General features: G+C 47.8%; 1 protein-coding gene across 37 annotated transcripts in view; it reads left to right on the forward strand.

Moving 5' to 3' along the window:
- Positions 1-15,694, forward strand: part of KALRN (kalirin RhoGEF kinase) — a 637,850-nt gene that overhangs the window by 507,090 nt on the left and 115,066 nt on the right. For 2 of the 37 annotated variants that reach the window (XM_044771466.2, XM_044771467.2), the window contains exon 1: positions 12,923-13,239. The exons of 30 other annotated variants lie outside the window; for them this stretch is intronic. In XM_044771466.2, coding sequence (XP_044627401.1) covers positions 13,155-13,239 — 85 coding nt within the window. In that variant the 5' untranslated portion in view covers positions 12,923-13,154. Of the gene's footprint in view, positions 1-12,922; positions 13,240-15,694 lie in introns of those variants that run through there. 5 more of the 37 variants (XM_014866843.3, XM_044771461.2, XM_044771462.2 and 2 more) reach the window with 5 other exon arrangements.

The following is a 15,694-nucleotide window of genomic DNA, read 5'->3' on the forward strand; positions in this document are numbered from 1 at the left end:
CTCCATAATGCCTAACACAGGGCTTTACCATGGGAAGCTGAAAAAATAATTGGAGGATGAATATTTCCCAAACATTTCCTTTCAGGTATGAAGTAACACATTAAAACTAGAGCTTGCTGGTCTGGCCCCGTCGCTGAGTGGTTAAAGTTCTGCACACACCACTTTGGTGGCCCAGGGTTCGTAGGTTCGGATCCAGGGTGCGGACCTACTCCACTCATCAGCCATGCTGTGGAGGCATCCCACATGCAAAGTGGAGGAAGATTGGCGCAGATGTTAAGATGTTAGCTCAGGGCAAATCTTCCTCACCAAAACAACCCAAAAAACCACAGCTTGCTGACCCATACTCTGACTCCATTTGCACACCACCACATCTGAAACTGACCAGCTGTGATGTAGCCACTTGAAATTCAGAACTCACTTCCCCATGGAACAAAATCGTACATGGAAGTGTGATGAATGAGGATAGGTTTCCGAGCTAGCCCACAAAATTTTATTTAAGAATAACATAGCTGAGGGGCTGGCCCCGTGGCCGAGTGGTTAAGTTCACGTGCTCCACTTTGGTGGCCCAGGGTTTCACTGGTTCGGACCCTGGGTGCAGACCTGGCACCGCTCATCAAGCCATGCTGAAGTGGTGTCCCTCACAGCAGAACTAGAAGGACCTACAACTAGAATATACAACTATGTTCTGGGGGGCTTTGGGGAGAAGAAAAAAAAAAGAGGAAGATTGGCTACAGGTGTTAGCTCAGGGCCAATCTTTAAGAAAAAAATAACATAGCTGAATATGGTATGTTTGCAGTGAAAAATAGTGATAAGGTTGTTTTTAAAAATCACAATACTGTTGGATAAGAATAATTGAAACCAAAAAATAATGCATGTGAGTGAGAAATGTGATTGAGTGCCGATACTTCATGAAGAAAAGTGCATTTTTATTAAGATAGATGGAGATATATTGGTAGTGATTCTAAAAGGAGCTCCTAGCCATTTTTCAGAATTCTAAAAAGTTAGAAGTAAAACTTTCTTTTTATAATTGAATTAAGTGGTCCTTGATTAGATTTCATTTCCCTTCAGAACCTTGGCTTCTATGGGCTCTTGGAATCCTAGAATTGAAAAGCATCTTTTTTTTTTTTTTTTTTAAGATTTTATTTTTCCTTTTTCTCCCAAAGCCCCCTGGTACATAGTTGTGTATTTGTAGTTGTCCTTCTAGTTGTGGCGTGTGGATGCCACCTCAGCATGGCTTGATGAGCGGTGCCATGTTTGCGCCCAGGATTCGAACTGGCAAAACCCCGGGCCGCCGAAGTGGAGTGTGTGAACTTAACCACTCAGCCACGGGGCTGGCCCTGAAAAAGCGTCTTAAAGGTCTTCTGATTCACTCTCTCCACTAATGTAGGGAACCCCTTCTAAAATGTCTCTGACAGGTGGTGAGCCAAGCATCACTTGAGCACTCGCAGGGACTGATTACTTGTGGACGAAGGCTGTTGCCTTATAGTGCAATTCGAATGGTTAGAAAACTCCTCTTAGTGCTGACATCCAGATACTTGCTCCCCTCTCTTCTCCTATTGTCCCCTCCCCACTCCTCCAGTTGAAACCCACCAGTCCTAATTCTCATTCTCCATCTCCTTCTGATCTTCATCTAGAACAAAGTAATTTGACTTTCTCATAAAATGTTAGACACTTCTCTCCTAAGATATAATTTGATAAGAGTCTAGCAATTTCTCCATGCATCTTTTATTAAATCATTAGAGCAGAACAAAACATTTTGGATTCAACTCAACAATCCTACCTTGTTTAAAGTGATTATTTGTATGTGGCTTTAAAGTCCTCTTAACCATCGTTGGATTTCGGAGTTTCCAGCCATCTGATTGACCCCTGCAGGTGCCCCTGGTCTCTCACTCACCGACCTCTGATCTGGTCTCCTTCTCTACGGGCACAGAATTTAGAGGCGACTGCCTTCCACTCAGAGGCTTCCTAGGGGCTAGTCTTTTTTCCTGGTTATTCCCTACAGTCATTCATATTGTTGTTTGTTCTAAAATAGCATTTCTATCCCCTTTCATCCATATCTTCCTGAAGTACCTCTAGGATCCCTTACAGTTCTAAAAATGTCTGCTTTTCTCTCCACATCAGGTAAGTATCCTTGGCAACCTAAGTGTCCTATGTTTAATTCATCCAAGCATGGCAGAAATATCTTCATTTTGAGGTCCAGTTTATTAGGTTGAACCACATGAAACTGCCATTTTTGTAGTCAAAAATGGTTGGATAGCAGCAATTTCAAATGGTTCAACCTAGTATGTTATAATCAGCCTATGTTTTCCTTAGAAGGGTACTTGCACATTTTTGAGAAAACAGGGGAGGGTGTGGTTCTCAGGTAGTCAAGTAGGCCAGGAAGAGGACAAGGTGTGGAATGAGTGGAAAGTCACTTAATCATAGTGTCCGCATCTATGCAGCGGGAAGCTCATAAAAATGCCTATCTCCCAGAGTTGCTGGGAGGCTCAAAGATGGCAATGTTAAGTAAAAGTGCTTTTTAAACTGTAAAGTTGGTCTTATTGTTGTGTGCACAGGCTAATTGTTTGGGATGAAACAAAAGAGACCTGGCTACCATGAGGCCTTACAATGGTATGTTATTAGGCCATAAAATGAGATGGTGAGAGGTGTGGAGTAACTAAGAGTCTTGGGGTGGAAGACCTGAGTCTAAATCCTGGCTCAGCCACTGACTTGCCCAAGTTGATGACCTTGGGAAGGATACTTAAAATCTATAAAATGAGGCAATAGTGCCTACTTCCCTTGAGTTAGGCTTCCCAGCCTAGATGTGCCACATAGATTAACAATTAATGTTAATTTCCCTTCCTGACCATTGTCCCATTGTCCCAGTTCTTTTTTTTTTTTTTTTTTTGAGGAAGATTAGCCCTGAGCTAACTACTGCCAGTCCTCCTCTTTTTGCTGAGGAATCCTGGCCCTGAGCTAACATCCGTGCCCATCTTCCTCTACTTTATATGCGGGATGCCTACCACAGCATGGCGTGCCAAGCGGTCCCACGTCTGCACCTGGGATCCGAACCAGCGAACCCCGGGCCGCCAAGAAGCGGAACGTGCAAACTTAACTGCTGCGCCACTGGGCTGGCCCCCCATTGTCCCAGTTCTGATATCTCTATAGGGGTGAGTCTAGGGTGTTTCCAGCCTGAATCTCTCTGGGGCTCTTCAAGGGGTCAAGGTTCTGTTTCTAGTTTCATCCATAGGTTTTGCAAAGGCCCCAACATTATCTCTAGTCTACACCCTCTCCCTTCCCTCAGTGTCTATTCCTGGCCTATCCCGGGCCCTTTCCCCAGTCTACTAACAGCAGGCCCATCTGGTTCTATGATTTCTCAAGAAATAATGATCTATTCCTCTCTTCTTTCTTTTGCCTTTTACCCAGAGAGTTGAGATCATATCTGATGTATTTGAGCTGAAAATTCAAGTTATTCCCTCACTTTCACCTCTCAGTGACCAATCCTCTTTCAGTGATTACCTGTGGTCATTGAAGGTAACATTCGGGTCACACCATGGAGATAGGCTGAGCTACGTGATGGAAGGCTGTGCAAGATGCTGAGAGTTGGGGAGGGTGTGAGTGAGTCATTCCTCAATTCAAAGAAGAGAAGGACAAAGGGGAATTTTGTGAAAGTTACCTTTCTTATTTCATTGTTAACTGAATTTCTTCCACTTACCTGTCTATGATAGGATGGGCCAGAAGTGGCTCAATAGTCATCGACCAATAGTCTGGGATCCCTGGCAGGATTCGGTTTGAGGAAGAGGGAGATATAGGTGCCATCCAGTCCACACACACATTCCTTTATTTTTAAGTATAAAGGAGCAGCAAAGACGCTTGGAAAGTATGCCCCAGGCCTACTCTATTGTGGTCGTGATGTCCTGCCTGCGGCTGCCTACTGTCCGTCTGATATTATTTAGAACATTAAAGGGCTTATAATCGAAGCCTCAAATAGGAAGATGTCAGGCCAGGCCACCTCCTCCTCTAGATACAGCCCAGTGTGGTGCTGCCTCCAAGCAGAGCGGAAGCAGGAGGAGGACATGTGCTGTCAGGGAAAGACCTGGTCTCTCCGGGCCCTCTGCAGAGACGCTGCCTCTTTCCTTTGTGTAGCCAGCCCGCTGTGACTTAGCTTATGCTGAATGCCCGTTCCAACAGCATGTTTTCCTGCCTCCTGGTGTCCGCTGTAAATCTGTGAGATCCCCGTGAAGATGATGCTGCTCATCTTCCGCAGGGAGGGAGGGCAGGGCTTGAAGGGTATCCTTGTTCATTGGAGCCTCAGGAACCAGCTGATGGATCTCAGAGCTAAAATGAGAGCCTCGGGATTCAACCCCAGAGAGGAAAGGCTGCCACTGAGGAGAGGCTGGCGATGATGGAGAAGAGGTCACCCCAGCCAACGGAATGTTCCCCCAAGAGAAGACAATGCAATTTTCTCTTACTAGAGCTAGCCAGGCGGAAGCCACTTTCCTCCCCAAAGAACAAAGGGATCAGAATGCCGTGCACCAACTGTGGCTTGGGAGGCAGAGAAGGAGCAGAGCAGCAGTGATCCGACTCCTGGGGCTGTGCCTGCCCTCTCTGCTCAGGGAAGATCAGAGATGAAAGGGTCTTAAAGGCTGTGCAGAGCAGCCTTGCCGGCTGCAGCTCCAGGAGTGTCCAGCAGCGGCATTCTGATGCTGCTTGGCGGGACACAGTGGTAGGACCCTCCTCTCGCCACCTCAGTGAGAACAACTTCTCCCCATCTAGGACCTGCGTAGGACTGAAACTGCAGGCTGAACCCAAACCCTGCAACTTGTGTACGTCTGTCGGTCTACAACTCTTGCCACGTTTAATACCAGTTTCCCATCCTCTAGGAGCAGAGAGGCCATCCACTCATTGAAGGGCCTGCCTCTTTCTTTGTCCTTGCCATCGGGATAGGACTGGGCTGTCCAGTTTCCCCACCACCATCCACCTGCCCCAGCCAGGAATGCTGATTCTGATGTCATGCCCACTTGCCTCACTGTCCACAAGGCCCTGTAGGCCACAGGAGGTGTGGCGTCCCACCTTTGTCCTCAAGGGGGCAAATAGATAGTTACCATTGCTGACTCCCAGCTGCAGGGACAAGGCCTAGGCTGAAGACCCTCCTCAGCTCAGAACAGCCCCATGGCTCCTGTCTCACTTCGAGTGACATCCAAGTTCTTTCTGTGTCTGCAAGGAGGCTCCTACAAAACAGAGCCTGTTCCCTGACTTCATTTCCTATGTCTTTGTTTCCTTTTTTGCTGTAACAAATTACCACAAACTTAGTGGCTTCACACAACACACATTTATTCTCTTACAGTTCTGGAGGGCAGAAGTCCCACACAGGAGTCGTTGGGCTAAAATCAAGGTGTCGCCAGGGCTGTGTTCCTTCTTGAGGCTCTGGGGGAGAAGCTGTTTCCTTGCCTTTTCCAGCTTCTAGGAGCTGCCTCCATTCCTTGTCTTATGGTCCCTGCCTCCATCTTCAAAGCCAGCAGTGTTGTGTCTCTCTGATCCTTCTTCCTCAAGTTAAGGAGGTCCTTAACTTAATCACATCTGCAGAGCCCCTTTTGCCGTGTAAGAACCTATTTACAGGTTCTGGGGATTAGGATGTGGACGTCATTGGTGGGCCATATTCTTCCTACCACATCCTACCACTCTCCTGGCCAGCCTACATGACTAAGCTGTTCCCGCCTCGAGCCATGCACACTCTCACCTAATGCCCACACCTTTTCTTCCCTCTGCCTGAACCCTCCAGATGCTGCAGCTCCTCAGATACCTGGGCGGCTTGCTGCCACACTTCTTTCAGCCTCTGCTGGAATGTCCCCTGATTCGAGAGGTCTTCCCCACTCCACTCTCTCCCATCCCACTGTATACCCCTTTCCCTGTTAGACTTTTCCTCATTGCGTTGATCACTACCTGACATAATTGTTCATGTTAATTGTCTGTTCCCCCCATACCCCACCCCCTCAATTCCCCTACAAGGGCAGGGATTTCGTCTGTTTTGTTCATTACTCTATCCCCAGCATCTAGAACAGTGGCTGGCATGTAAGAAGTTCTCAGTAAATATTTATAGGAAGGAAGGACCCCCGAGGAGTTCCTGTGTGAAGGACCAGGCTCAGTGTGTTCTCTATCCCCTAAGAACCATAGAGGAAACTGGCTTAAGCTTTAGCAGGAGACTGAGGATGGGAACAGGGAATAGCATTCTGATGCTAGGAGTTCTGGCTGAGGAGCCTTTGAAATCCCATTTCCTGGGAAGCCTTCTCTGGGGACACATAGGCTAAGCACTTGTCATTTATTTGGAATGGTGGAAAGCTCAGAAATATAAGGATGGCAGTGTCTTCTACATCCCTCCTGTTATTGAAATCTTCAATAAACCGACCTGAGTTATATCAGGGAAGATCCACTTTGCGTTGCATGTTTCAGAAGCCTCTTCCCTGCACCTCCTGAGTCCACATGCTGCTGCAGCTGCTCCTTCTGCCTGTGGGAGGGAAGGTGGCACTGACAGTTGGAATTAAATTGCCATCCCTCGTAGTGGACCCTTGGCAATGGTAAGCCTTCCTAAGTTGGAACTCAGTCAAAGTGATAGGCCGGCACTCCTCACTGCCCTACTTTGGGAACACTTTGACCTACTTAGAAGCAAACGTTTTTGGAAGTAGATAAAACCTGGAGTGGTTTGTTTTTAGCAACTCCAGCTGCAGTCATCTTTCACTTTGATAAATAGCTTGTCTCGTCCTGAGCTCAGGCGGCTGCTCAGCACAGATCTCCAGGAAACTGTCCTGGCAGCCCGTAGTCTGCCTCCCTGTCCCCACAGAACATGTACGTTGGCTGTTGTGGGGAGACAGCTGGGTCCTCTGTGTGATCCCATGGTCTTCATCAATATCACCTAGACCGCCCCTTACCTGGGGCATGGCTCAGACCAGAGGGTGATCAGTAATACTTCCTTCCTGAAAACAAAGAGGGTGATCGGCAGGATGAGCTGGGGCTTAACTTTCTTGAAGATAAGCGAGCCGGCCAGAAAGAGGCAGACAGGGGTGAGGTGGGCAAGCACGGAGGAACCCATTTACACATAAAGGATGAGCTCTGTGATGGTTTACTCAGGAGCTGTCACCAGGTGGATGGTGGTACCCACAGGGCCAGGTGCAGAGACTAGACCACACTAAATGGAGATAATTAGAAGAGATTACTCTGCGTAATGCCGACAATCACGCTTTTTCTGTAGACATTACTATTAAAATAGTACATATTACCTGGGAATAGTTACCCACATGGACAGCATACAATTTTGAAAGATATATTTGGAGTTCAAATTAAATACAGAAGCAATGTATACATTACACCTCCTTTCTCTAATCCTAAGCGTTTCTGGCCACTGATGATTATTATCTCTGTTCCTCTTTTTCACATAAAGACAAAACCTTTACCTGTGTCCAGTCCTGGTCTGTCTCTAGTTTCCTTTTTCTGCCACAAAAAATTGAACCAACTACTTCTAGAACTCACCTTGTTCTTCTTTGTCTTTGCTCAGGGAACATGTCTTATTCAGTTTATATTTCTCATGTAAATTCCCTATACAGGTTCACTTAGTGACTTGCAGATAGTAGATGTTCGAGAGCCAACCATTCGAGTCAGCCCTGATGGCCTAGTGGTTAAAGTTTGGTGTGCTCCACTTCGGCAGCCTGGGTTTGGTTCCCAGGTGCAGAACCACACCACTCACCTGTCAGTAGCCATGCTGTGGCAGCAGCTCACATTGAAGAACTAGAAGGACCTACAACTAGAATATACAACTATGTACTGGAGCTTTGGGGAGGGAAAAAAAAAAAAATACTTCTTGAATTCATGATCGGTACTTGGCAAGAATCTTAGAGTTTTAAGCCACAGTCATAAAGGGAAGCCAGGATGGGGTAATTTGGGAAAAATTATGAACCACCTTGGTACCAGCCATCAGGCAGTTCACAGGTCAGAAATCTACACAGAGGAGATGAGGATTAAGGATCATGCAGTTAGCAAATGGAGACCGTACAGGCAGTAGAAGAATGAATCAAGAGACCAGCTGTCAGAGTTTGAGAAAGTGAAAACACTGGAGTCCAGGTGCTTCGTAAACTCCACGTGAACCATGCAGGAAGTTCTCCCAGAGTGCAGGTGGCCTTGAGGCCCAAGGGCAGTGATTCTTAGCCCTGACTTCATGTAGAAATCACCCACAGAGCTTTTTATAAACTATAGATCTGAATCTGGATCCGAATGTGGGAGTGGGTGCTAGAAGGGAGAAGCACTGCTGGGGTAAGGGCATGTAGGTGACAGGTTGGGGTGGGCCTGTCCTCCATATTCACCGGGAACCATGCCCACAGCCCTCACTGAGCCTGTTTGGGCGTGTTCTGTAAAAGGTGTGTCCTATACTTGTCACAGTAAGAAGGTTCTCACAGGAATCAGGCCTGCATGGGGGCCCAGTTGCTAGTCCTTCTGTCTCTGGGCTGAGTTCTCATTAAGAAATGGGGGGAAATCTCTGTTCCTGTAAATCTGAAAAGAATAAGCCTAAAGGAAAAAAATTGGACATATGTCTGTCAGTGAAAAGGGCAGATGCCTGAGGATGTGGTCCAGCATTGCTGAAGCCTGTGGCTAACCTGGGGGGAAAGGGCAGTCCCACTGGTCCCCAGTAGCAGGCCTAGCATTGTGGTATCCCTGGTCCAGTATGTCTGTAGGCTAAGACCAGCAGGAACTCTTGGGGGTCACTGTTGTGGACAGTGGAGATGAGACATAAAATGAACACATGGGTAGGTAGAAAGCCTAATTCTTATAAAATGGACTGACTGGAGGCATCACTAAAGACAAACTCTGCCAAAAATAGGAATGAGACTCAGCCATCTGTTTGGAAATTAAGAACACTCTAAAGATATTGCTATAGCTCCAGGGTTCTTAGCCTGAACTTTGGGAGTGGGTGGGTAGGTGTTTGAAAACCCTGAAATTATGGACATTCAACTATCTTGTGCAAAAAGTTTATTGTGGGCTCAAATAAAGGCCAGGGATCAATAAGGCTTTGGGAAAAAGTATCTATTTAGTGAGACGATATCATCAAACCTCTCCTCCCCACCCCCCATCTCTCTCTCTGTCTCTCTCATCTCTTTCCCCCATGTTGGCTTTATTCTCAGGCAGCTTCTTCCTATGTGGTTATGGCAAGATGGCCCTCAGCTGCTTTAGGCTAACATTCTACCAACTTAGAAATCTTGTGGGAAGAGATTGCTGCTTTCCCAGTAGCCTTTGCTAAGCTCTCACAGTTTATGCTCATTGGCTGAAATTGGGTCATGTGCTAGATCTGAACCAATTCCTGTGACTGACTGGCCAAGCCCAGGTCATGGGCTCATCCTTGGAGTAGAGGGTAGACAAGGAGAGGATGTCAGCCACACCTAAAAACATGGTCTGAGAATGGAGAAGGGCTGGTTCCTCGAAGAAAAATCAAGGTGCTCTTACAAAAAGAAGGAGGCATAGACGGCAAATCGATGGGGGGAATCTGTTGCACTGGTGGTTCTCCAGGTGTGGTCCCTGTACCGACAACATCAGCATCACCTGGGAACTCGTAGAAATGCGAATTCTCAGGCCCCACCCCCACCCTACTGAATTACAAACTCTGGGAAGGGGCCCAGTGATCTGTGTTTTAACTCACCCTCCAGATGATTCTGATGCACACTCAGGTCTGAGAACCGCCACATAACACCAAGAGCTCTCAAACTATGCTGCATATTACAGACACCAGGAGAACTTTTAAGACTGCTGATGCCCAGCTGCACCCTAAGTGAATTAATCTGAATCTCGAGGGGGGTGAGGGAGGAAGATCCAGGCATCAATGGTTCTTAAACTTGATTCCACCCTGGAATCTCCTGGAGAGCCTTAAAAAAAAAACCAAAAAACAAATGCCTAGAATTTTGAAAACCTTCCCTGATGATTCTAATAAGCACCAGTGTTTAAAGTCATTGCCCTCCCATCACCTCTCAGTTGTTCTAAGAACATAACCTTAAAACATCTAGATGTAGGTTAGAGCATTCAGGCACCTATTTTCTTAAAACTCCTCAACTCAGAACTTGGTCAAATATCTGATGTTGATTCCCTTTTCTTTCATGTTCATGGTGAGTCTGTCCTAGTGGCCAGCTCCGCAAGGGCTGGGATTATTTTTGTTTGGCAATGTAGACCCAGTGACTAGAACAGATCCTGGACATAGCAGGCACTCAATAAGTATTTGCTGAATGAATGAATAGGTCTGCAGTCAGTCAGTGTCCCAGTGGTGTTCAAGACTTCCTTGTTGGATTATAGACATCACTGGTCTCATTCTGGAAGGCATGTGAGGATGGCAATGGAACTCAGGTTGTTGATACCTTACCCAAGAGTGAATCTCCAGGATGGCCAAAAATGTGTTGACCATGTCAACTAAGATGGGTAGGTGTTCCTAATGGTTTTATGCCTTTAATTTGAGAGTAGGATGGATTCCTTGGTTATAAGGACCAGTGGAAACATGCTTGATGGATTCTTTTCACGGAGACTAAGACTACTTTAGAGTCTACTGGTACTGTGATATCTGAAGTAAGGGCTGGGTCTTCTTCAGACCTCTAACTTAAGCCAGTTTCTGCAAAATCATGTCATCAGCCTCTTGCAAAGGATTATGACAGAACAGTGATCAGTGGCACCTGAACACAAAGGCCCAGAAGGAAGATTTAAGTAAAAAAGGAACTGGTTACTCATGAAGCAATTTTGAAGCATCTTTGAATTCCTATCAGAATGCCCCAGAAGTATCCAAAGCGGTGGATTGGGTGGGTAGACTAAATATCTGCTCTGTATCATAGCCCACATGCAGTGGATCACAAGCAAATAAAGTTCACTTTTAGAAGAGCTGAGGGTCCTGGCCATTTTCTGCTCTGGACTTGCAAGTCCAGCAAAATGGGTTTTGACTTTGGTGATATGGAAGAGAGAACTAGACAATAGTACTGGTTGCCACAGGCCAGAACTGGAACCCAAGATAACAGTGATCCTGCCGTAACTCAAGCTGGCAAGATGAGACTGACCATTAATCAGGATGGTCAGTGAATCAGGAATCTGGGGTTTAGGCTGCATGAGCAATTTGAACTTTCATTTCTGTTTTGTATGTGGAGAACCAGAGGCACATTTCCTGCTCGACCGTGAGATTCTTATGTAATTCTTGCCAGGAGAGGCCATCAGGGAGATGGCAGTGGTAGAACTAGAAGTTAGATTTTGACTTTAGGTTCTGCTGTTCCTATGGGGTGAAGTTCTTTAGAGTTTCTCTTTAGAGTTAAAGCATCAAAGCCCCATCATAGTTCATTCATTCAGTTTCCTCAGATGTAAAAGACGACCTCACCTTATGAGGGTTTTTCGTGTGGGTAAATGAGTTAATGTATAGAAAGCAATTAGGAAACTGCTTGGCACGAATAAATGCTCAATGCATGTTTGCTATTGTTACTCATTAATTCGTGCTGCTGTCATCTGCTGAGCATCCACTGTGTTCCAACCACGTGGCAGGTGCTGCATCACATAGATAAATAAGGCACAAATCTAAACATGGTTAAAACTGAGAATGGAAGCCCCAAATCCTGGTAACTCCTAAAAGTCCTGTCCTGTGGCTGGCTGTCTTCAGGTGGGAAGTGGTTACCTAGTAATCAAGCTTCTGTTTTTTATTCCTCTCACAAACTTCCCTTTTTTTCTGATGAATAGGCCCTCTCTACTTTGTGAGTGTTGTATGTTTCCAGCAATCCCTTTTTCCTAAATGTAGACACAAATGGGAGAGATGCACTGTGAGTGATAAACAGTGGCTCATGGGAAGGTCCCGTTGATTGGTCCAGGTGGGCTTCATAGGGAGAGTAGGGGATGTGAGCTTGGCTCTGAAATATGCAAAAGACTTAAAGAAGAAAAGGACAGGGGAAAAGGAAAGGAAAAGGAATGAGACATGGACTGGGTGTGGTTGGGGAGGGAGTTGGTGAATGGAAGTCTCCCACCATAAGTGATGTTTGGAGGTTCTCCGTAGACATTCACTCAACTGGAACTATTAAACATCTCCTCTCCAACAGGTACTTCCATGGATATGTCTTTTAAAATTCTATTAGCAATCCTGTAATGTAGAGATTCTTTTTTCTTCTTTTATTTATTTATTTATGTATTTATTTATTTATTGCTGAGAAAGATTCACCCTGTGCTAACATCCATGTCAACCTCCTCTTTTTGTATGTAGGTCACCACCACAGCACAGCCACCACTAAGTGGTATAGGTGCGTGCCCAGGAACCGAACCAGGCCACCAAAGCTGAGTATGCGCAACCTAACCACTAGGCCACCAGGGCTGGCCCTATTTATTTTTGAAATGAGGAAATTAAAGATCAAAAAAGTTAAGTAACTTGCCTAAGGTCAAACAGCTAGTAGGTGACCAAACAGCTTTGAATGTTGGTTTTATGATTCCAAATCCAGTGTGCTTTTGCACAAAATCATCACAGCCCAGGAACCGATAAAAGAGTGTGGCACTATTATCCTTATTAGCATTAAATATTAAAAGGAGGGGAAGAAAAATGTTAGGTGAAGATATTTTCAATACAGAGGAGGCTGTCCACGTTGGGAAGCTGAGAGGAAGGAGAGGGTGAACTTTTTAAAGACAGAAAGCATGATTGAGTCTTGAACCTTCTGCATCTGTCCCTCTCCCACCTCTTTGGTCTCATCTGGCGTCTATCTTAAGCCAGAGCTGACTGGGTAGCCTTTGAGGAGAGGAAGCTGCACGCAAGGAGAAGCACCTGCTTGGGGCTTGGGGCTGTGTGTCCTACAAACCGACCGCCCAGTGCTTGCCCAGAGCCCACAGCCACAGGCTGCGTTGCGTAAGACCCTGGGCCACGCTGCTGGTCCGGACTCCAGCAAACAGCTGGACTTTGCAACTCCGCCCCCCTTAGGCCCTCCCTCCCCGCCCGGCCCCGCCGCTCCTCCCTAAGGTAGCTCTGGCTCCCAGGCAGTCGGAGCCTCGGCCGGCCGCGGTGCGGGGAGAGGACGGCGGAGAGGGAGGCGGAGAGGGAGGGAGGGAGCTGGCTGCCGGGCCGCGGCGCTGAAGTTTCCTGCCCGCGGCGCTCCCACCGCTGCTGGCGCCTGGGCCATGCCGGAGCGCTGGGGCCGCGCGGCAGCATGAGGGGTGGCGACCGGGCTTACACCCGAGGTCCCTCTCTGGGGTGGCTCTTTGCTAAGTGCTGCTGTTGCTTCCCGTGCAGAGGTGAGTGACTGTCGGCGTTTGCGCCTTCTTGTCGCCAAAGAATGGGACGGCTGAGTAGGAGGGAGGGGTGAGGGGGGACGGATAGGATAGGGGTAGGGGGTGGGAGGGCGGCCAAGGGAGAGAAGTGGCTCTGAACCGCGCTCATTTCAGTTTCCCCGGCAGAATGCGGGCTCTTTAACTCTCGGTGATGATCTGTCTGACTTGGATGCGGAGCTGCAGTTTGGGAACTCAGTTACTTACAGCGACTTTGGATGTCCGGGCGCCAGCCTGCAGGGGGTGGGGCGCGGATGCCAGGGATAGGGAGAGGGCGCTGGGAGCTGTGTGTCCGCCCTCACCCCCCCAACCCCCCCGCAGTGGCCGAGTCGCACTTCCCTGCTCTTATTTACATGTGGATCTTAGCTGCGGGGGTAACAGATGACTTCTAGCTATAGGAACGTGTTTGACACTTCTCTCTACACCAGGAACTATTTTTGCCAAGTGACAATTTTCTTTGGGACTGGAGCGGGCTTTTTTCTGCCTGGACTTTCGCAGGCCAGCGTGGGTTTGCAACCCCGGGCCGAAGCTTGGCTCATTAATTAACCAAGAACTCTCTGTGTACCCAATTAGGACTGTATTTCATTATTCTGCTAATTTTAATGTTGTTGAGGAGACTTGCAGAAAACAGCTAACTTCCCCCCAAATCGGCCTGCAAAACAAGATGGTAAGAAAGATCCCAGAGGGAAGGTTATCAGTTGTATAGCCTCTTCTGAAAAAGAAATCAGGACCTTTCTAGACAGAGTTCGCAGAAGTTGCTAAAGCTGTTCATGTCACTTTAACACTCAGAGATTTTGTTTCTGTTTGGTTAGCAGTGAGAATACAGCCTCTCACTTGACATTTGCCCTTTTTAAGTTTCACCTGTTGGGCCTCTCCCCTCCACCCCATTTACAGCGCCCTCGTCTCGTCCCCATCCTCCTCTAAGTCCGGATAGAACTTTCTCTCTGAGTTATTGATGAGTAAATTTCATCTAGATGACCCTTCACCATTCTCTATGTCACACACATGGTGCGGCCCTGACAAATTCTCCGTCCTGCGCTGATATAAGGCAACAAAAACGAATTTAAATCTGAAGGACCTTTCCCCAAATCGTTAAGGTTCATAAGCCCAGCACTGGATTCTCTCAGGCTCTGCATTTAATTAGAACAGCCTGGAAATGTAGCCAGCTTCAAAAGCCAGAATTCAGCTGGAGAAGGAATCTTAGGGGGCCTGGACTCTCACAAAAATCCAAGACTAGTTCAGAAACATTCAAAGCCAAGGCTGGGAATTGAAGGAAGGGAGAATTAAAAGGGAGAGGAAGCAGGAAATGGCCCAAGGGAATCTGAGGGGGTGGGTTTGCCCCGAAGGTCGTGCTGCTGTGGTGGCGAAGGGTTTCCAAGCAGGACTTCTTGGGAGTCCGTTTCCTGTCAGAAGGCAGAACGCGGGGACTGGGGCGGCGCTTATCTAAAGCCCCTGCAGCTGTCTCCTTGAGTCCAGATGTGCGGCAGCCCCAGCTTCCCCGCAGAGTAACTCTCCTGGGGTCTCTCCGGCCTCTGCTTTGTTTGTGAGTTGCCCTGGCCGGCCGGCCGCGCGGCGGCGCCAAGAAGGGGGTGGGGAGCCCGCTTGGGGCGCCTGCTGGCTGCCTGTTGCCTGCAGGACTGGGAAAGCGGTGGCTGCAGGCTCTGGAGCTTGGGGAGGGGGCGTGGGAGGAGAGGGGGCGTTGCTGGAGCTGGAGGAGGCCATCGACCGTCAGCTGAAGATTGAGGGAGGCAAAAGACCCAAGCAATGAAAGCTGCTTAAAAGGGAAAAGGAGGGTGATGAAGGTGGGTGCATTGTCACCTTCTCCTGCTTTACTCATTACTCTTTCCTAGGTCTGAAATACGTGAAGATGGAAATCTGAGGAGGATGGTGGGGGAGATGAGTTACCCACCCTTCAAAGAACTCCTGGCAAGGCAGGATAGGGTAATAGTATCTGAGGTGTTGGAGCACTGCCCTGGGGCTCCCTCAGCCTGGCTCTAGCCAAAAAGAGAGATCTGAGTCTCCACCCAGCCTGTAGGCATCAATTCAGAAGCAGATTGAAAAGATAAGGTCTTGTACTGAGCTTGAGTGCATTGCCAGAGCCCCAAAACTCTATGGGGAGAAGCTTGCCCAATTGCAATTAAAGAAGGGCTCAGGGAAGAGTCTGAGAGGCCAAGAAGAGTGGAGGCATCTGTACCAGGGAGGGTCTGCCTCCCTTTTCAGGTAAACCAGTTTCTCTGGTTGTACAGACTTAATACAATTGAAAGACAGCTTTCCCTTGTAAATAAAGGCAGATGGTTGTGTGGTCCCTGTCTCTTTTGAGAGGACTTGGCTCTGTCCTGCTGCTCCAGTAGCTGCATTCGGAAGCTGGTGGGTCAGAACCCCCTGCTGTGGGTCCCCCGAGTCAAAAAGGGTCTTGACTAAC

The sequence above is a fragment of the Equus asinus genome, chromosome 5 (assembly GCF_041296235.1).
Source record: "Equus asinus isolate D_3611 breed Donkey chromosome 5, EquAss-T2T_v2, whole genome shotgun sequence".
Taxonomy (NCBI): domain Eukaryota; kingdom Metazoa; phylum Chordata; class Mammalia; order Perissodactyla; family Equidae; genus Equus; species Equus asinus.